The 22,159-nt window shown below is 37.9% G+C and overlaps 2 protein-coding genes across 5 annotated transcripts; one reads left to right on the forward strand and one right to left on the reverse strand.

Annotated features, from left to right (window-relative positions):
- Positions 1 to 779: 779 nt before the first annotated feature.
- On the reverse strand, positions 780 to 10,968 carry LOC109012998 (mitochondrial uncoupling protein 3). Its single transcript, XM_018994894.2, has 2 exons — positions 10,450 to 10,968; positions 780 to 1,616 (listed from the first exon to the last, which is right to left on the reverse strand). Exons 1-2 carry the CDS (start codon positions 10,909 to 10,911, stop codon positions 1,074 to 1,076), a joined length of 1,005 nt encoding a protein of 334 aa, XP_018850439.2. The 5' UTR covers positions 10,912 to 10,968; the 3' UTR covers positions 780 to 1,073.
- Positions 10,969 to 11,057: 89 nt separating this feature from the next.
- On the forward strand, positions 11,058 to 21,526 carry LOC109012996 (anaphase-promoting complex subunit 2). 4 transcript variants are annotated; one of them, XM_018994892.2, is made up of 18 exons: positions 11,063 to 11,415; positions 11,518 to 11,607; positions 11,740 to 11,971; positions 12,906 to 13,201; positions 13,406 to 13,477; positions 14,767 to 15,011; positions 16,521 to 16,940; positions 17,047 to 17,248; positions 17,374 to 17,488; positions 17,984 to 18,066; positions 18,707 to 18,826; positions 19,003 to 19,091; positions 19,169 to 19,250; positions 19,692 to 19,883; positions 20,522 to 20,590; positions 20,684 to 20,861; positions 20,976 to 20,982; positions 21,077 to 21,526. In XM_018994892.2, the coding sequence occupies exons 1-16, from the start codon at positions 11,173 to 11,175 to the stop codon at positions 20,807 to 20,809; spliced, it is 2,676 nt and encodes an 891-aa protein (XP_018850437.2). In that variant the 5' UTR covers positions 11,063 to 11,172; the 3' UTR covers positions 20,810 to 20,861; positions 20,976 to 20,982; positions 21,077 to 21,526. The 4 variants fall into 4 exon arrangements, with proteins under 4 accessions (XP_035540085.1, XP_018850437.2, XP_018850438.2 ...); XM_018994891.2 differs by lacking the exon at positions 20,976 to 20,982 and having other exon boundaries at positions 11,064 to 11,415; XM_018994893.2 differs by lacking the exons at positions 11,518 to 11,607; positions 20,976 to 20,982.
- Positions 21,527 to 22,159: the final 633 nt, after the last annotated feature.

Below are 22,159 nucleotides of genomic sequence, written 5' to 3' on the forward strand. Positions count from 1 at the left end.
AGGTTCATTTGTGTCTATAGTGTTTTTCAAAAATAATTATTAGAAACAAATTAAGGAGAAGCTTGTCAATGGCCTTTCGGCCGAATGGCGTACCCCTAGTCCGTGGGGTAGTAGGATGCACAGTAGATATATTTATGTCCTTTCTGCATCTTATCTCAAATGAGATGAAAAATACTACTCTTAATATTTATGTCCTTAATTTAATGAAAACCTTGATTATACAATACTAAATGAAACAACTATCGACGAAATCCAATTTCTTGATGGAAATGTTGCAACTATATATATTGAATCATTGGCCGATACTCAACTATATATCAGACAAAGATCATGCTACCACTATCTGTTTTCTTACCTCCTTCTGTACAGACTACATGAGTCAAATAACATTCCTAAGTCTCCATTATCCTTCAAGAATATCATGTGATCTAAAACTATGGGAACATCGATGCATGCATGGCTCCAATACCTAACAGATCGACCGGGTCAAGTACATGCTACCTGTGAAATAATAATCCAAGTTTCTCTTGTAATGTGGAGATGATGATATTCTAATTACTATGACTGACTAGCAGGGATGGCCGTTTGAGTCACAGCAAGTACGCGGGTTGCTTTTGCGCGCATAATAAGATCATTCACGTGTTCAAGACATTATAAGAGACCGGAAAGTTGCTCTGAAGATTCCAAGCAGATCATGAAATTACCGAACACGGTCTAGCAGATCATCGACCTGCCTATGAGAAGGTGTTCTACAGTTGAATAAATTTGATTTCAACACATGAAATTAAGTCGATCAGCTTGCAATATCTAATGTCACGAGCTTATAATATATTAGTTATTATTACAGGCTAAGAGAGCATCAAAACTCTGATCAACAGCTAAACAATGTTTTTATAGCAGTACTTAAAAAATCTTAATTTTCCAATGATCTTGTATGTATCTTTGGTGATCCAATGTAACGGATACAATTTCAACCAAGTGAATGATACGAACCATTGAATCCATGGGAAAGCTGGTTTTCAGTAATTTAGGGGATCTTAAAAGTTGCAACGTGAGTCCAGGTCAAAAATTTATCAGAAGGAAGATAGCCCCGAAATTTGTCGAAGTTTCTCATAAGAGACCCAAAACACAAATTGCCATGGACCAAGCCTTGCCCATGTTGGAAAGAACCCCTTCCATAGTGCTCTTAGTCCTTCAATTCTAACAGTCTTCACCAAACAATCGTAAGAGCTTGTATACATAATCTTCCCTTCCTTGCCTGCCGCCTGGTTCATCATTCTTGTCTTTACTACATCAGCTGGACAACTCAAAGCAGTTGCCGAAAGACCTGACATAATAGAGGCAAGAGTGTGGGCAAAGATATTGTCACGAGCTATCCGATTTTGAATAACAAAGCGTTTAGCATGATCATAGCATGCTAGTTCTCCCGTATTCACCAAAAATGCTCTTTGTACGTTAGGGAAAACTCCTTTCCAAAGTCCTTTAAAGCCCTCGGTGCGCATAATCTTGTTTAAAGCATCAAAAGGCCCTGAGTATCTAGGTTGGAAACCTTGGCTCACCATACGACCATCTGCTTGCATCCGCACCTTAACAAGGTCGGCAGGGCTTGCCACCACCTGCACTACTAATGGAAATAGAAAAGTGCCATTATGTATCAAACAAGAGAAATAATATTTACAATGAATGTACAAGCGCCGCGCAATCTCTTTAAAAAAAATGAGTAAATACGGAACCCACATGAAAAAATAAAAATAAAAACTAATTTTTTAATAATGGATTCTACTTTTTTCAAAACGATTGCATGGCACTTACGCATTCCCAACTATATGTAGCATATATGTAATGTATTAAACAAAAAGATCCACGAGACTTTTCCTTGTTAAGTTGTAACGACCCGATTCAATATTATTAGGATATAATATGGATAATTTTATTGGTTCTAAATTAGGTTTAATCGACCCTTTTGGATAATCTCACGAGCAATAATTATTAAGGTCAGCTAGAGATTTTTTATTTTTTTTTATAAGAAAATATTTTATTGATATTGAAATATGCAAAACCCAAGTACACATGAACTATACGTGCGATTACACCTAGTTAGGAACTAGAAACGGATACAAGGAAATCATGAAAGTTGAAACCATTAAATTCTATAACAATGGCCCACAAATAAAATCTTTTAGAAAAAACTCTTAAAAGAGAGCTCTTGATCCTCAAAATTTAGGTCATTCATTTCCCTCCAAATGGACCAAAGTAGAAAAATGGGAGTCATCTTCCACACAGCTGCAACTCATGTTGGTCAAGGATTTTAATTAAGCCCGAGAGCACAAAAAGTTTATTTTAAGGCCGTTAAGGTTTAGGCTGCGTTTGAATGTTAAACTGAGTTGAGTTGAGTTGAGTTAAGATGATAAAATATTGTTAGAATATTATTTTTTAATATTATTATTATTTTAAAATTTGAAAAAGTTGAATTGTTTATTATATTTTGTGTTTGAATTTGAAAAAGTTGTAATGATGAATTGAGATGAATTTAGTAACCAAACGTACCCTTAGTGAATTATTTTGGGATGATATTTATAGGCTAATATTCTTGGAAAACCCAAACGAGATTTATTGGATTATTTTGAAAAGGTCATGGGCCCAAGATTTATTTAAAGGGATTATGAGATTTTTATTGGACTCAATAACTAGGTGAGTATTATTGGACAAGTTGAGCATATATTAGAATTTAAGATCGGCACATTAGGGTTATTAAGTGACCTAGCTCATAAAATTATCGGCAAGCCCTGGATTTTAGTTGAACCCACGTGGATGGCCCAAGCCCAAATGAGATACCCAACCCGCGTAGAAACCCATGCACACAAGACTCTTCCTTCCTAATATAGCTAGGCTGCTATATATCATGGTTCTTGTCTTTTCTAGCCTTTGCTCTTCTATCCGTTACGTGCGTTCATCCCCTTGCAAAACTATGGCTGCCATGTATGAACATAAATTCTCAAACTCTCTCTCTCTTCCAGCCACTACAGCCCTTTGGACCAAAGCCCACAAACAACCCCTCGGATGCACGTTGCCATCTTTCCCATGAACCTAGGGTTGCCGCAAAACATATACTCTTCCTCCGCAACACCTCTCATGGCAACACGTGAACCACACCACGACAAGCCACACACAGCACCTCGCCTAGTTCACCACACGCCAACCTCAGTTTGGAGGAGAACTAGTCTAAGACCCACCGCACCAGCAACCAAGCGGAAGATCATCGTAAGCCCAAAGCCCCTCCGTGAGCCACAGCCATGCACGAACGCCCCTTGTTTTAGCCACCTGAAAACAAAGCAAGCCATTGAGTCCACGCAAACCAACGACATGATCTTTTGTCTTAAGTTGCAGCATATGCAACATGATGCAACAAGCCCACGATTACTGTGAGCCAACCAACCTCCACACCGCAGCAATCACGAACAGCCACCTCTGTTCCACCCCATGCCAACTTGCATGCTGGAACACCAACTGCACGAAGACCAATGAGCCGCCCTTCCACACCGCTACAACCATGCCAGCATCGCCAAGAGGAGGATCAACACGACACCACCATAGGACGTGAGATACCACTGTTTTACATCACTGAAATAGAGGAACCACGTTCAGACCAGCCATCAACATCGTATAATGTATTCAGCTCCTCTGCCTAGGTTGCCCCCATGAACAACCTTCACCCAACTTAGGCCTCCCTCATATGACCAACAGGAGTGCACTGAAGAAACTAGTCGAAACCGACGCATACTTTCTCTCTCTCTCCCTCTCTCGATTAATCTCTCTCTCCTATTTCTCTCTCTAGCCAGCGCCTAGCCTTTCTAGCCTTGAGCCACCATGAACCACCATCATGCCCTCACCTTCAGTCACCGCCCATCCTCATTGGATGCACACGGCCAAAGCTCCACTACTCACTGTAAGGCTATATAACATGTGATGTGTTTCAAGCGAGATAACAAAAATACTCCTGCCCAATTAGTGTTGACCTTAGGCTGAAAATATACATTTAGATATGGAAATATTGTTAGGGTTTATTCACATGACCATTTGAAAAAATTACTTAGATATCAACTATTAGGGGAGTGAAGATACTTTTAGAGTTAAAATGAGAATTTTAGGTTTTTAGGAAATATAGTTTATTTTAATATTTTAGATTTTAATTACATAGTACGTGCTTAATTAGAGATTTACGTGCAATTGAAAATTGATGCAAGTGCCTATTTTTATAGGTGATCGTTTACGTGCTAAAAATATTGAATTAGCGCTCGAGGTAAGTAGCTTGACCATAAAATTACAAATAACATACATTAACTAGTTAGATAGATTATTATTACAGACAGTTCTTTGGAAGCCAATTTTATGTACCATATATGTCATGATATCTACAAGCATGACATTCATCATAATTTATGATCATGTTTAATTCCGCATGTTATAGTTATGTACGTATTATATATGTCATACATCTCACGTTACATAAAATATGTAAACTTTCATAAGATTAAGTGTAAGATAAAGATCAAATTAACAAGATAGTCATTTAGATGCATGGTACCAATGCAGTCAGAGTGGATGTGCAAGCTACAGACTCAAGCGTGGTCCACCACAATATATTACTATCAGATCAGTGATTCACCTTGTGGCCACAGGATGTGGGACCAGTGCACAACGTTTGCACACAATGTTAAGTGTGGTGGCTAGCCGTATCAGTCAGATAATTCAAATATATCAAGACAAGTCATGCATGTTATATACGTATGATAAGTCATGGTTTTAATTTTCTCAATCTTGAAAAACCTTATATTTATTATGTTTATGTTATGATAGGTTTCTTACTGAGTTTTCGATTCATTTTAGTTTTGTTTTATTTTTTAAATCACCCCAAGTGAGCATCTTTATGAATATGGAGCTGCAGGACGAACAGGACTTGGCTCAGGGGGGTGTGACAGAGGCTTAGATCATATACAAATTTTTTAGTTATGACTTTTACAATACAAAGTTTGAAAAATTTAAAATCCCACAGTCTCTTGTAATTTTAACATTTTGAATGATTTTATTTATTATAAAGAATCTTTTTATCTGGCACTTTGTTAAGAAGAAAATTTTGAAGTCAATGTCAATAGCAACACTCCGATCCTTGAAATTTTTTAAAATGACCTTATTGAGAAAGAGGGTGTTACATGAGCCAAGATCTGCTCGTGGGATACTACCATTTGGCAACTAGCACAATTATGTAACTAGACACATACATTCATCAACACAAGAATTAGCAGTAAGCTATAGTGGACTCTTACAACTTTTCCAGGCCTCGTTTGGTTTGAGAGACGAGACTCACATCTTATCTCATATAATCATTATAATTTTTTCAAACTTCCACATAAAATATAATAAATAATTCAACTTTTTCAAATCTCAAAACAAAAATCATATTAAAAAATTATATTCTAATAATATTTTATTCAACTTTCTCCTCTCATTTGTGTAACCAAACGAGGCTAAATGAATCTACTTCTTTAAACAATTAAAGAAGCCTAAAACCTTCTAGTCAACGTTAATTCAAGTTGCCTCAATAATGAGGACGACAATAATTTTTTAAAAGAAAAATTCTGACCCAGTTTTTAACAGAAATACATTCATTTGGAGGGTCAAAGAAGTTTTATATCCCATAAAGAGGGAAAAAAACAAATGGCCGAGCTTGCTCCCACTTAATCAGGCTAACTTTTTAGTCGGTTGACATCCTCCTTGGAACCAATGAAGGGAATCAGCTTTTCCTTTCAACCTCAAAAGGAATGCTGAGTAATACCTTATCATCTTAAAAAAAATGAACCCCAAATATATCAACTATACTCAAATGATGCCAGATTTTCTTTTTTCTTTTTTAATTTCTTGTAAGATGTGTAATATCTAATTGAAGCACCACAAAGATCACCATGCGACGTACAGAGAAACATAACAAGTAACAACCAACTTGGTCAATTGTATACAACCACAGGTAATGGTCAATAATCATGGTAAATACACTTAAAGTCACATATTTATTAGTAGTAAGTTGTCGATTTATGTTGTTTTTCAACAATTATTGTGTGGATTAGCAATGGGTTAACTGAATTAAGTGGGTAGAAATCATCTGCTCCTAGGAGTTATTATTAGTCAACTTACCTCGACCATGACATTAATTTGTTAATAAAAATGTTGAAAAGAGGATAAATTGTCAAAAGAAAGGGAGAATCCAGTAGGCCTGGATCCCACTTGACATGCATTTGAAACTAGTTGGGCTAATTATATGACCCTCAGAGTGTTGTTTTATTTTATTTTGGATGACGTGAAACCTCACAAAGGCAAGGGCCTTCAAACTCACCTCGGGAGTAAACCTGCATACATGACCCCTCACACCAAAACGAGGTACCGGGTAAATCCTAATAAACTTTTTGTGCAAAATCGAATTCATTTGATTTCCTGGACGGGTTAATGTTAACCTGCGTTTTCTGATTTCCCCCGAAGTAAACCAAAATTCTTGAAATATTTCTAATAAGAAACAAATTCTTGTTGTCACAGTCCAGGAACAGTATATATGGGCCATGGGCCAATTTGGGCCTATTACTTTACTTGTTGTTTTCCTTTATGTTAAGTAAGGAAGTGGGCCATAGAGTAGCTAGGCCGTTAGCTTGTTATTTCTTTTTATCCAGTCCATTAGTTATTAGTTTTGGATCATGTTTTATCAAGGCTGAGGCCCTTTCCAGATGTTTGGCAAGATTCTAGCATATATGTTCACTGTAGCTACTGAAATGACCTATTCAGAAAAGTTAATGCAAATGTTACTTCTCCTTCTCTTATCATCTTCTTTTCTTCAATGGAGGTGCTCCCCTCGAATTGAGTAATTTTCTTATATTTTCTCGTATATTTTCTAATCACCCAAACACCTACTATCAGGTGTGTTACAAGTGGCATCTAGGACCAATCTTTCCATGGCATCCAAAACCAATCTTTCCTTGGCATCGGGTTCATCAATCCGTGAAAATGGAAAATATTATCTCATCCTTAATACCAAAGAGCTACTGGAACAAAATCTTCAACGCTTAGACATTATACATCAACATTTGAATGATTTTCGGGAGCGCCGGGACAAAATACACCAAGTATTTCAACAATCTCTTGACAAATTTGCTAGCAAGTTTCAGGAAATCTTCAACCAATTACAAGAGGAAGATGCAGTGACTATGGAAGGTGACTTCGACATCTCCAGACCCGATTTTGAAATTGGCATTTCCAAAATCAGGGATAGAGTCGGAGAAGGGCGAGAGAGGAAGATGAGATGTGTGGTTTTGGGGATTTCTCCAGGCTGGAATACAACATTACTGCGGCTATAGCCTCAAATTTCACACTCAAATTTTCAGATTAGGGAGTTTGATCCTGGTGGTAGCGATTTTCAATGTCTCCATTCCGAAAATTTTCTGTCCTCACCCTCCTTTTTTCTTTCCCATGAGCACCATTTTTTTTTCTGCCCCCATTTCTGGATTACACCTTCTCTCCAACATCCCTGAATATCTCAAACCCCCTCCTCAATCAGTCTCACAGCACAGAAAAAGAAAACCCGCCCCTACCATCTATCGCACCCAGTGAGCCCGGTATCCCCGTTGTGTTCAAAAGAGGTGGTCAACTCTCCACGACAATCGGTTCGTTCACTCACACCCCTGACAAAACATCCCTCTCCACCATCAGAAACCGAGATCTCTCTATGCCCACTAAGCATCTTCAAAGGCCACGCCGAGCATGCCCGCCGGAACATCGATTTCTGAAGTTGGCCAAGGGTTGCGTCGTTTATAGCCTGCAGAGTTTATGCAATGAAATACATGGTTGATCCTGAGAGCAATGAGGTTTCCACGAAGATAAGGTTGGTTCCAGTGAAAGCTAATGAGTCGGACTTTGAAGATAATGGAACTGAAGGGATTAACGGTTTCGAAGCACAAGAGGTGTCTTTCATGAAGACACCGACTCAATCGGATGGAGAATCGAACAAGAAGGGGACCATATCACAGCTATTTACACGTCCAGAGACGAGTCGTCAGCGACACCAATCCGAGTTGGCCGTTAACGTGGAGGGCGGGAGCAAAGAAACCGAGAACATACGCCTAATGCTCCAAAACTTTACAATTCTTCAATATGAGATTTCGGTCGGATTTACAGAGGAGGAATTACTCTTGCATGACCTCCATGTATTGGTTGCTTTTGCAGAGCAAAAATCGACATCCGAGAGATTAAAGCAAGGCATTACCCAAGTCCTCTCTATCCTTGATGGTCAACATTAGTCGTGGTTGAATGGTGTGGAGCTGTTGGAAGATGCTCAACCGAAAAACATGTGTTATCCACTGGTTGTGAAGGGATTGATCTTTTACTTCAAGGTGGATTACACATGGGACAGTGAACTGAACTCGTTGGGGCTTCATCGTCTAGTAAAACGCAGCTAGAAGTCAATCTGAGATCTTAGATGCAAAAAGGAGATTGCCAAGTGCGGCTGCTTATAGTTGATTCGATATCATCATTGGTTACACCAATCCTTGGAGGAGGTGGTAATTACGGCCAACCAAAATGTTTAGAGCCTTGGGTGGAGATGAAATTTGAAGATGAGAAACAAGGAAAAATCCCGGTAGTGGCTTCACCTTTGATATGCTTGACCAACGAATCCAAGGCATCAATTGAAGAAATTGGGAGCCCTGAGAAGTTGATTGCTTTTCTTGGCCCTTTTGTTACTGGAAATACATATGACCCAGATGAACTCCTCGAGACATCAGTTGAAAAAGGTACTTCCCAGGGACATGCATTAATGACTTCTGTTGGATATCTGCTGAAGAAATTAGCACATGAGCATAATCTTGTCTTCGTGCTCCACATGGAAGAGGCAATTCACCCTGCACCGCAATTGTTAGAGGTAATGCCGATAAGAGATTTGCTCTCTTGGAGTGTCCTGATAACGAAACTGGCATATACTGTAGACACTATGTGGTGGCTTTTGATTTCTATAAACATTCCTCTATTGGTGGAAACTGATTGTGTAATTAGTGCTGCAATATTTTGTCTTGGCCTCATGGGCTACACACCCTCCAACTAAGGAATTTAAGGTCGTTGGATTGCTATTTGTTGCAATTACAAGAGTTAACATGTCACTTTCTCTCATCTTGAAGCTTTTGCAAAGGATTGCTTGTGTTATTAAAGACTACCTTAGAATTATTAAGGAAGATTCATTGCAGAAAAATTTTGTGCTTTATACTGGAACAATTGTAACTGAAGATGGAAAGGAGAAGAAGGTCACAATTGATTTTGAGCCACTCAGGCCCATTAATGTGTCTCTTTATCTTTGTGACCAGATCAGGTTGTATGTCTCCTTGGTCAATCGAATGCCAATTTTCCCCAGCTTGCAAGTGGAGCAGACATGTTTGGGTCCACTTCAGTGAGTGATGTGGAAATACGGATGAGTGGCAATCATGAAAGAGCTAGAGTAGATCTTGCCCGAGAGATGTTCGATAAAATGCTTGGGATGGATCATACCCATTGATGGGGTCATTATTGTGAAACGGGAAGTGACTGTTGGTATAAAGAAAATTTTCGTTTTTGACTGAGGTGGTGGGACAATCATGACCACACCTTGTAGACAAAGTGCTTCTATGGGGGATGGTTTGTCACAGTCCAGGAACAGTATACATGGGCCATGGGCCAGTTTGGGCCTATTACTTGTTGTTTTCCTTCATGTTATGTAAGGAAGTGGGCCATAGAGTAGATGGGCCGTTAGCTTGTTATTTTTTTTTTATCCAGTCCATTAATTATTAGTTTTGGGTCATGTTTTATCAAGGCTGAGGCCTTGTCCAGATGTTTAGCAAGATTCTAGCATATATGTTCATGTAGCTACCAAAATGACCTATTCAGAAAAGTTAATAAAATGTTACTTCTCCTTCTCTTATCATCTTCTTTTTTTCTTCAATTGAGGTGCTCCCCTCGAAATGAGTAATTTTCTTATATTTTCTCGTATATTTTCTAGTCACCCAAACACCTGCTATCAAGTGTTACACTTGTCACTTCTTCAGTCATTTGGACAGCTCTCTTGGCACCTTCAGAGGGCATCGTCATGCATTCTTTCTAGAAACCACTACCCACTCGCAGCTTTCGAAACTCTTTGGTTTTGAGTTAATTTTCGTGGGCAATTTTAATGATGACAAAGCCTACTTATTTCTTCGTTTCTAAAGTAGTGGGCGACTTCCTTTCCAATTTTTATTTTTGTGATGGAATTAGGTGCGTATCATAAATCAATTGGTTGCACTTCCCAATTACCTATTAATTCTACACACGAAAAAATTATTTTAAAGAAGAACAACAATGCCTCACAAATTCGAACGAAATCTGAGAATCAAAACTAAGAGGGCCTCTTACCTGAGCCATGACACCGGAGATGCCGCCGACGAGAGCCTTTGCGGATAGAGAAAGTGATCCAGCATCAGCACTGACGACATTCCTGAAGTGCTCGTAGCCTAAGATCCGGATGGGCGTGTAGAAGAGGTGCCTGAGAATAGCCGGGGAGAGGCCCTTGTAGAGCCCCAGAGGACCTTGCTCGCGGACAATCTCCGAGGCGACCCGGAACCCGTTGGTTGGGCGAGTCGAGGAGGAGAGCGACTCGCCTTGGAGCTGAAGCCTGGTCTTGGTCAGATCTATAGGGAAGGTAGTGGTCTCGGCCACCATGGCCGAGAGTGAAGTCAGCAAGATCTTGATGAGGGCCGGCTCATGTTCCTGCCCTTGGCTCGCTTTCATCGTTCCCCCGCCCCGCAGATGTACACAAAAGAGATGCAGCGCACCGAGGTTATCGACTATCCTCTGTTTTTGGAAGAAAAACGACATTTACTTCATTGTCGTTTTGGAGTCTAGCGTCTTTTACACGCGCCTAGGAGAAATAGACACAAGCTTTCACTTGTTGCTGTTAATAAATAAATAAATTTCTTGTTGAAATAGACACGCGCCGTCCTTCACTCTATTTCCCTTCTAGTTTCAATCTCGAAGACTGGCGGCAAACCCAAAAACCACCGATAAAGAAAATCTCTGGTTTCTCCCACTCGCTCGCTCACTCACTCAGCACTCTCACTCTCTCTAGCAGAGACAGCGATGGCAGCGACTGAGAAGGAACCCACGTCCGTAGTCTGTAATCTAGGGATTCTGGACACTCTCAGAGACGATTCGATCCAAGAGATCGTTGAGAGCTATAGCGGCTTCTGTGCCACCACCGAAGCCCTTCTCAAAGGCGCCGGAGACCTCTCCGTGGGCCCCGACTTCGTCGCTCACGTCCAGAGCCTCTGTAAGCATGGCCTCCACTCTCTGGTCCGAGACCACTTTCTTCGGGCACTTGAGGTATATCATTTCTCAATTTGGGGCACTGTTTAGACTTCCCTTGTGAAAATTGAATTACTTCGATTCTGGGATGACTCTCTATGCATCCTAACAATCGTGCAGGAAACTTTCGAGAAGAATGGAGCATCCAAGTTTTGGCGGCATTTTGATGCTTATAGCAATGTTGCTATTCTGTCAAAAAATAAGCACCCCGTATATAAACTAAGCTTCTACCTCTCAAACATTTATATTTGTTGATTAGTTATTTTATGAATTGGAGTTCAAGATAAGCACGACGTAATTGCATCGGAAGAAGTTCTTATTTCACGCAATCTTTAAACGCAGATATGCGAGGTTGAAGTCCAGCAAGTATTGTGCATAGCTCTGGAAGAGATATCTTTGGAAAAGCAATACCAGGAGAAGTGCTTGCTGATGCTGGTTCACGCTTTGCAATCCTACAACGATCAGATATCAGAGGGAAGGCACCCTTCCAATTCGGAGAGAGATCATCTCTTCTCTATATATCAATTACTTGTGTCTTCGGTGCTTATGGCTAGCATTCCTCGGCATTTTAATGGTACATAATTTATGAAACATATTGATTAATTGCTGTGAACAATTATTAACGTCCTCGAACGTTGAGCATTTGTTGAATTTGTGTTGGCTAAACATGGGATCATTTTTTGTTGATCATAAGCAGTCTTCATCTAAGTCTGTTTTGGTTTTTAGCTCCTCTACCTAATGATAAAGATTAAGATTTTGGGTAATGGATGCTATAAATTCCCTCTTGGTGCATTAAATAAAATGTTGGGGGTCCTATCTGTTAGTTTTGGGTATTGCATTGATCTTGGTACGGCAGTAACCATATAAATGAAGACATTTCATCTGATTGCTTGTTATAGAAGAATAGAAGTTGATAGTATGATTGATAACATCAAATCTTCATTATTTTGTTATATTCTGGATCTTCCCCCAAACCTAGCTCCCACCCCCCGTATTTTTTTCTTTCCAACACATTGTGTACCTGTGAGCTATATGATTGGAGCTATTTAGGAGATGAATCCTACCAGATTGCAACGTTTAGTTCTTGTAATTTTCCTCCGTTTTGTTTCTGTGGAAAAATCAGAATGGCACTGACATTTTATGGAGATACATTAGCAAAGTGTAGCTGAACTCAACAAGAAGCTACATACAGATTGGGTAGCCTGCCTTCTCTCGATTCAGCATGTTATGGATTGTTCTTTTAGGTGTATGGTTTGTATATCCGCCACCTCTCAGATCTCCACCATTCCGAACGGGCCATATGAAAACCTGCAGAGTAGTTGTGATGTAGGAGTAAAAAAAAAAATGCACTTTATTTGATTTAATTGATTATCTGCTGTCTTTCCTAAAAGCTTTGTGTTGTGTGGCAGTTTGACCACTCCATGCGTAGCTGCAGTATTATCCCTTTCTTTTTCTCTACCAATGCTCCAATAGTAACTTCCATTTTTTAAACTCTTGAATGTTCTTAGAGATACTCCACTGCTATTTTAAGGGAAGGTTGGAGGAGTTAAGTACAATCATGGCAGGAGAAATTGATGATGAAAATGAATCTCAAGAGAAAGATGACATGGATTTAGATGAAAAAAGCAAAATATCCTACCGGACTGGTAGGATGGAGATTGATGAAAGCTGTCACCAAGTCAGGTTCTCAGAGAACAATAAATTGGTGAAGAACATTGGGAAGGTTGTTCGTGATCTTAGAAGTCTTGGATTTACATCCATGACTGAGGATGCCTATGCTTCTGCTATCTTTCTACTTCTAAAGGTGAGTACGGGCTCCATTTCTGCCGTAGGTAGCCCAGCTTATTTCTTTTCACCTCCATGTTTTGGTTGTTTTTTCCTTTTCTTTTCCAATATCTTGTTGGACAGACTCTTTTCCAATATCTATTATATGCAAGAACCGCGCCGTATTTTCTGTATATGCAGTTTTATCTTTGGGTCTTATCTAAATATCCTGTGTGCATGGCAGGCTAAAGTACATAATCTAGCTGGCGATGATTACAGAAGTTCGGTCTTGGAGTCCATTAAAGGGTGGATACAGGTTATTTTCTTGTTTGTGTAACCTTCTCTCTTTCTATCTTTCTTCCAACAATTATTTGTATAGTCCCTGGTGTCTTAACTTGTCAATATTTTATCTATCCGAGATGTTTTTATTTGCATAGTACATTGGCTTTCATAAGTCTGGTTTTTTTTAGTTATGGCTTTGGCTTTACAGGTGCATTCCATATGGTGGCTGTTTTCTTGTCTATTGTTGAGAAGGTCTTTGACCAATTCTCTAAGGTCATATAGTGGTATCAGCTGAGCATAGCATGTTGTTTGGTGTATATTTAATATTTATATTCCAGTCTTTGATATAAATTACCTATTTGGTTATCACAAGTATGTGTGCAGAATCGTATTGCTGCATTCATCCTACAATAGATGAAATGCTTTCCTTTTTAGGTTATCACAAAATGGATGGAACTTTCCATAACTAATATTGACACCCTATATTGCATATGAATTTGAACCTATCTTTTCTTTTCTTTTTTCCAAATTTGAAATCACTTTTTTTTTTCCAAATTTTGAATTCACTTCTCCTAACCCATCTGAGGGCATTGTAAGAGGAGTACATGTTTCATTAAAATCTGAGATATATATTTCTTTTTGTTTTGATATGTTATTGAGAAATTATCAAAGAACTCGGAAGGAATAGCCCAAGTATACAAGATGCATACAAAGAGAAGGAAAGTGCTAGTATGACTCCCAAATGTGCCCACCAAATGTGCCTACTCATATATTTTAATTTTTTTTTTTTTTCTTAATAGTTAAGGATGTTTAAAAAATACTTAAAAGAAATAGAAAAAACCATTTGCACTAGTGTGCGTATTTGGGGTGCACGTTTGGTGTGCACCCTAGCATTGTCCACAAAAGAAACACCTAGAACTCAGAAGGAATAGCCCAAGTACAGATGTATACAAAAGAAACACCTAACTGGAAATAGAAAAAGATGCAAGAAAATCATAAAATCTATCGTGGCTGTCCAAAAAAACATAGTATTGAAGAAATAATTTTAAATAACATAGAGAGTTATATGTGATTTAAAATCTGCTTTCTCTTTGCATTAGCTGCTGTTTAATTAGACCAGAGGAATTGCTGTAATTACCCAAAATTTCTTTCTGCACAGAATCAATGCTATGAACAAACTGTTATAAACTTAATATGGTTTTTCTTTCCTGCTTGTTAACTTGGACATGGTTTTTCATGCCATGTTTTGCACTTATTCTGCTTAGGTATATATTATTATGCTACTAATAAATGACTCCTTTTACTTGGAGGCATATCACCCAGGCTGTGCCTCTCCAGTTCTTGCGTGCACTTCTTGCTTATCTTGGTGATTCTGTTAGTTATGAAAGTCCTTCATCTGGCCTAAAATCACCTTTGGCTTCACGTCCTTCCTCTTGCTATCCTGGAATTGATACTCCTTCTGAAGGACTTGTTAGATGGCAGTTACGGCTTGAATATTTTGCTTATGAGACATTGCAAGATTTAAGAATAGCCAAGCTTTTTGAGATAATTGTGGATTATCCGGACAGGTAATTCATTGTATAGTCTTGATCTGGTCTTTCCTTTGTTCCTATTGTAGAAGTAAGTGTGATAGTTTTAGTGGGTGACCTATTGTAGAAGTAAGTGTGATAGTTTTAGTGGGTGAATAGTTGCTCTAAACTCAAATCTTAAAATGGAAAAGAGAATTGAGGTTTGTATGGAAGCTATTGAGAACTGCAGCACATTTGGTGTTGTGCTATCTCTCGATCAAACGGATAATGAAATGTGTGGGTGTTTGATACAATCACTTAAGTGCCGGAAAGATTCTAACTGTTGCTGTCTTAATGCTGTTTTCCAACTTAAAATCTTTGTTGTAAAATTGTTGGACTGGTAAAGGGGGGATATTTGTGACTCATGCTGATGTGATAGAGTTTCTTTTAAATTACCGAAGGGGGATACTTTACTATGAAAGGGGGGATATTTGTGACACGTGCTGATGTGATAGAGTTTCTTTTAATTTACCGAAGGGGGATACTTTACTATGAAAGGGGGGATATTTGTGACACGTGCTGATGTGATAGAGTTTCTTTTAAATTACCGAAGGGGGATACTTTACCATGTGACTCATTGTTTATGTGATAGAGTTTCTTAATAATTGCCAATTTATCTTCGAATCAAATATGTGTCAAAATGATTGCATATATCAGGTTCAATTCTGTCCAATACTTTACTCCATTGGTTGATTGTAATTGATTTTCATGGCATGACCATCCATGAATGCCTTGTATCACTAAACTAGCATGCTTAGGCATTGCTCTTGTATATGGCCGGTATACTGGGGCTCTTGCCTACTCTTTTGATCAATAAAAAATTGTTTACAGATAAAAAAAAAATATATATCCATTGGCATATGTAATTTTGTATTTGTGGAGAAGATATATATTACCTATTTAAAATTTAAATTAATTAAACATGTTAAGTAACAAATACTGAGACACGCAATCTTAGAAAAAAAAAATGTTGTAATCTGATACCATAATGTTTGTTAGGAAACATACAGTGGTTGAGAAGAAAAGAAACTGGAAGATCTATGCTATGCTAACAGAAGATTACATTACAATTGATTATGGCCTCATCAATTACACAACACGTTATACTATTCTCATTGGCTGAAGCGGCTTTTCTTTTTTCTATATCTCTCCTATTGTTTAAAGTCTCTAGAGTTGAACTTAGGTGCCAAAGTTTATGGATATGAAGTTTCCCCCCCTCGCGGCAGAAAAAAGAAGAGGCAACTGGAAATGGCATTCATTTCCAATGAAAACTAATGAAATATATCATCTTTTTTCGGAAAGAAAAAACCAGAATCCCAATATGGCCCATCTAAAGGGTTGATGTGGTAGTCTGGGATTCAAAAGTTCACCCCGTGTGCTCCTTTAAATTGCATTATCATTTTTTTCTGGAAATTGCAATTGCTTTACCGCAAATATTTTCTGTCATGGAATTGAAACTAATGATTTTGGTATCACAAACTAATAAATGTTTTGTGATAAATTTTGCAGCTCTCCCGCTATTGAAGATTTAAAACAATGCCTTGAATATACTGGACAACATTCTAAGCTTGTTGAATCATTTATCTCAGCACTAAGATATCGCTTGCTAACTGCTGGTGCCTCAACCAATGATATATTGCATCAATATGTTTCATCCATTAAAGCACTACGGACAATAGACCCAGCAGGTGTTTTTCTTGAAGCAGTTGGTGAACCTATAAGAGATTATTTAAGGGGAAGGAAAGATACCATAAAATGTATTGTGACAATGCTTACTGATGGGAGTGGTGGTGGAAATCCAAATGTATCTGGAAACACTGGGGATAGCCTTCTTGAAGAATTAAATAGAGATGAAGAAAGTCAAGAGAATAGTGGCGTTGATGATGATTTCATCACCGATGACAAGCAAGCATGGATTGATGCTGCACGGTATGTTCATGTGCTCATGGCTGTGGATGATATTTATTTTAGTTGTAACCTTCAGCTCGCCATGTTAATCGGCTGATATATGTCCCCATGAGTTCTGCTCTTTCAGATGGGAGCCTGATCCTGTAGAAGCTGACCCATTGAAAGGTAGTAGGAACCGGAGGAAGGTTGACATACTTGGGATGATTGTTGGCATAATTGGTTCAAAGGACCAACTAGTCAATGAATATCGTGTTATGCTGGCAGAAAAGCTTCTCAACAAATCTGATTATGACATTGACTCAGAGATACGTACTTTAGAACTCCTCAAGGCAGGTGGTTTATTTATTGAAGCTTGGGTTCTGTTCCACTAGTCCCCTGGTTGAAGCTGATATCTGTTCTTTTTTTGTGGGATAAAATTTCTCTCCATGATTGATTTTGGGCTGTCACCTTGTAGATTCATTTTGGAGAGAGCAGCATGCAGAAATGTGAAATAATGCTCAATGACCTGATAGATTCAAAGAGGACAAACACAAATATAAAAGCAACCATTACTCAGCCATCTCAAACAGGTAGCTTTTGGATTAAAAAATGGGATCAACTATGATAGGGAGACACTACACCAAGTTTTATTCACATTCCAAGATATTTTCTCTATCCAAATCATTTAAAGAAATTTACTAACTATGAAAATGGATTTTTTTTTTTTTTTTCTATTGAGTAGTCTCAAAAGTTGTTGCTAAATGCCCCCAACTATGTATAAAATGGGTGAGTCCCAATCAAACTTGGTGTGCACCACATTATCATAGTTTGTTTTTTTAAGAGGGAGGCCATGGTGGTGGGTTGTTGTGCTAGTCTCCCCGGGGGTTTAGGTTCCATGGGTGAGTCCTAAGGGCTCTGCTGTGGGGTGGTTCTCCCATCATTTAATATATAGATATATATATATATATATATATAATATTTGGGGCTACTTGGGTATTATTTTCCAAAAGGCATCCTAGCATTTTACATCTATTTACTCGTGCATTGAAAACTTTTGAAGTTACCTTGGGTGAATTTATTCTTAGGGGCTGAGCTGGGGGATAATGCAGTGTCCATGGATCTTCTTGATGCTACAATCATATCCTCAAATTTCTGGCCCCCAATCCAGGTATTAGAAAACATTGCTATAGTAATATCAGCCATTTGAATTGTGATCGTTGGAAAATGTATGGTAGTTTACATGGTGATATGCCAATAGGTGGGTTTAGTGCTTAGTTTGGTGGTTTTTTCTCTTTTCCTTTGTATAGTATGTTCTCTTGTATGTTTCTTGTGTACTTGGAAACTCACCTTTGGTTTTTAATGAATTTTTGTTGCTTGTAAAAAAATATTCCTTGGCAAGCTTTCTCAAGATGAGAGGAGATTTTACATCTCTGCAATCACGGTGGTTTTTTCTCTCTTCCTTTGTATAGTTTGTTCTCTTATATATTTCTTGTGTACTTGGATACTCACCTTTGGTTTTTAATGAATTTTTGTTACTTGTAAAAAAAATTCCTTGGCAAGCTATCTCAAGATGAGAGGAGATTTTACATCTCTGCAATCACACGTATTCTTTCTACTGTCTGCATGATGTACGTGTTTACTCCTTTCTGGTGAGAGAAGTGAAAGGAAAGCACCATGTGATACATACCTTATATCTATGGCCCTTGTTATCAACGTATATACTTTGATCAAATATCTTTTGTTTAACAATTTGATTGTTTTATAGTAAGAAATCTTGTTTGTCTATTAATATTGAAGACAAATTTCAGGATGAAACCCTTAATGTCCCCGAGCCTGTTGACAAGCTGCTCTCTGATTATGCAAAGAGGTTTAATGAAATCAAAACCCCTCGTAAGCTTCTTTGGAAGAAAAATCTGGGGACTGTCAAGGTTAGGCACTTAAAAACATAGAAAATGCCACTTAATGCTCTATTTTGATGTCTATGTATGTCTTTTAACTTATTTGCTTTTCTCCAGTGCTTAAACAAGCAAAAATGGTCCAGATTTCCTTTTCTTCTACTTAAACACTCAAATAGTATTTACATATTTTTATTGTGGATGTGCAGCTGGAGTTGCAATTTGAAGATAGGGCAGTGCAGTTCACTGTGGCTCCTATACATGCAGCGATTATTATGCAATTCCAAGAGCAAACAAGGTAACCATGGGAATTATCTGTAAGCGTTATATCTCATTCATCTGTAGTGCAACCACATTTATATTTCCCACTTTCAGTTGGACCTCTCAAAATCTAGCAGCTGCTATTGGGATACCTGTAGATGTACTCAATCGAAGAATAAATTTTTGGATAAACAAGGTATCTGATAATTTTTATTTATCAGCATTTATTGTTTGATACAAGATAAATTTAAAATGGAAACTCCTGGCTCAGTGCTGAGCAAACATGACCAATTTCAGCGATTTGTTTTGTTGAACGATCAGTTAGTGTTGGACACTGAATATGGGTAGCCAAACACTGCCATATATGATATTTACTGTTGGGAAATTTTCCTTTGGCTCATAATTTTCCATGCTATACGAACAATGGCACCAATCTTATTTTAATTGGCTTCATGGTCAATTTGAATTGTATGGTTTGTGAAATTATTGTGAAGTCAACATTGTCTTTTATTTGCAATCACTGGCTAAAACTATTCGATCAGGTAGAGTTTTAGTAATTGAGGTTTTAATATATGAAGGTCTTCAAGAGCTGGAGTCGAGGAAAACTAATTGTATTTACCTCCCTTCTTGTGATCAGGGAATCCTTGCAGAATCACTTGGGGCAGAGTCTAGTGACCATGTATTTACACTGATGGAAGGAATGGTTGAAACTAGTAACAATGGTGGAGATAGTGGGAGTTGTGAGGAGCTTCTAGTAGGTGATGAGGAGGGAGAGAGATCTGTGGCCTCTGCTGAGGATCAAATACGCAAGGAAATGACTGTGTATGAGGTATGTGATGCGAACTGAAGCTTTTTTTTGTACTTCAAAATACTCATCAATGGATTGATGGGTTATTTAGAACTGGTCCATTGTCTGTCAGATTCCAAGTGTGTCTTATGTAAATTCCAAACTATTGGGACTCTAGAACTTGCTTTCGAGGACGTTTGTTCTTATGTATTTTGAATTGGGTCTATCATTTCATCTTGGGCTAAAGACTAATTAAAAGCTACTCTAGCTCATAAGGTCAAGCATAAATATTAATCCCACAAGGAAAAAAAAGAAGCGAGAGGACTCTCTCACTTCACTCAGCCAATAGCTATCCTTAAACAACCCTTTAGCTTTAGCTTATTATAAGCTTCCAGATTTTGCTGACACATTCATAGTTGTTCATGACCATAACTTTGTTTAATAGTAGTCCTTGAACTAGCTTTCCCAATAAGGGAAAAAAAGCCACTAAAAATGTGAATGTTTGAGGGACAAATGTTTGCTTCTGGGAAATGTTAATAACTATGTCAGTATTGGCAAGCCCTAGTCAAGTAAAGAGGTATTAGAATGAAACTGAATATGTAATGAATTAATGCTCCTAAATGAAATTTATCATGTGTCATCTTGTTCCATTTATAACTCTGATTGGCTTTTGGTTCCAGAAATTTATCATGGGGATGCTCACAAATTTTGGAAGCATGGGACTAGATCGCATTCATAATACTCTCAAGGTAATTTTACTTGTCCCATAATTTTGATTTAGGTACTAATAACGTGATTGATAAAAAAGTAATAATTATTATTATTTTAACGCATTGCTGCAGATGTTTTGTGTAGCTGATCCCCAATATGATAAAACATTACAACAGCTTCAGAGCTTCTTATCTGGTCTAGTTTCTGAAGAGAAGTTGGAACTAAGAGATGGAATGTATGTTCTGAAGAAACAATGAATTGACTGAGTGGCAATACGTTCTCCACTGAAACATTAAGCACATGGCATTGGTGAGATTTCTTTCAGTTTTCAATGAAAGAATACAAATAATGTCTGTTTTAATATCTTTGAGAGTTGTAACTTATTATTCTCTTTTCCTCAAATGAACTGGAAACTGGAAAAAGTGGACAGGTCAGAGAATGATATTTCAAAACCTTATAATTGTTATATTCTCCTCAGTGAATTGATGCTCAGAAATTTTTTCCTCATTCTGATAATGTATCAGGAAGCATTGCTTCAATGTCAAGATGAGTTGTAGTCAGTCTGAAAGAGACTCGTGACGATGGCAATCATTGTGGGATGAGTGTCGCAATTATCTCAAGTTTGGTTGGAACACTCCCTGAGCATCATCCCGTGTGGTGATTCAAGGTTGAGTGTCTTTTGGGAATGGCTTTCCAATTGACTTCTAGTTCTGGAGAGCCATTTTTGGGTTATTCTTAAAGAAAATCACCTACATCTCCGCGTGGTCAAAAGAGTACTCTGGTGTATGCATATGCTCCCGGAAACGGAGTTCTGTGAGTGCAGGAAGTTAAAGATGGTAATGAGTTAGTTCTATTCATGACATGTTCCTGCGAGACATTAATAATGTTAATCTTATTATGATATTTGTTGATACATTATGAGTGCTGCACCCACGCTTGTATGATAGTGATAGTGACGTTTAAGATGTACCCTAGCCCTGTTTTCATAGTTCTTTTTTACATGGCTTCTAAGAGCAGTTCCTTTTCTTGCACTCTTTTTTATGAATCAAATCTTGTCATGTCAGCAATGTTGAAGGTGTCGTCATACATGCTGACTCTGCAGATGATTCTAATAATTTCTTAAGCAAAAGGCAACTTATGAGTTTTATTAACCTTATAATTCTATGTTTTACTTCCCTTTTTCCCAGCATAACGTTGTATGATTGGAACATGTAAAAGTAGGAGACTAGAGTCCACATCATGTTGACTCAATTGTAATTTGTATCCTTGTGGGTGATATGAAAAGTAGATATATATATATATATATATATATATATATATATAAAGTCAAGTATAAACACACCTATCGGATTTGTTGCTATTTTAAAAGAAGTCATTGGTCAAGACCCGAAATGATAGTTTATGTGGAAAGTTTTCACATCGGTAGCGTGATAATTGTCGAGTGTATTGGTAAAAGGCATTGCAAATATATATTTTCTTCTATGGACTCGGCAAAAAGATGAGACTTGGAAATACATGTTAATGGAAAAGTGAAGAACCTCTAATTAGCCTTAAGCATTCCCTTATACTAACCGCAACTGTAAAAATGATAACGATAATAATATAAT

The sequence above is a fragment of the Juglans regia genome, chromosome 13, assembly GCF_001411555.2.
Source record: "Juglans regia cultivar Chandler chromosome 13, Walnut 2.0, whole genome shotgun sequence".
Taxonomy (NCBI): domain Eukaryota; kingdom Viridiplantae; phylum Streptophyta; class Magnoliopsida; order Fagales; family Juglandaceae; genus Juglans; species Juglans regia.

Coding starts and splice junctions, on each gene's coding strand:
- LOC109012998 (XM_018994894.2), bottom strand. CDS start 10,911: ATGTCGTTTTTCTTCCAAAAACAGAGGATAGTCGATAACCTCGGTGCG. Junction 1,617..10,449: donor TCTCCGGTGTCATGGCTCAG/GTAAGAGGCCCT, acceptor TTAGTAGTGCAG/GTGGTGGCAAGCCCTGCCGA.
- LOC109012996 (XM_018994892.2), top strand. CDS start 11,173: ATGGCAGCGACTGAGAAGGAACCCACGTCCGTAGTCTGTAATCTAGGG. Junction 11,972..12,905: donor CATTCCTCGGCATTTTAATG/GTACATAATTTA, acceptor GAATGTTCTTAG/AGATACTCCACTGCTATTTT. Junction 19,092..19,168: donor CAATTCCAAGAGCAAACAAG/GTAACCATGGGA, acceptor TCCCACTTTCAG/TTGGACCTCTCAAAATCTAG.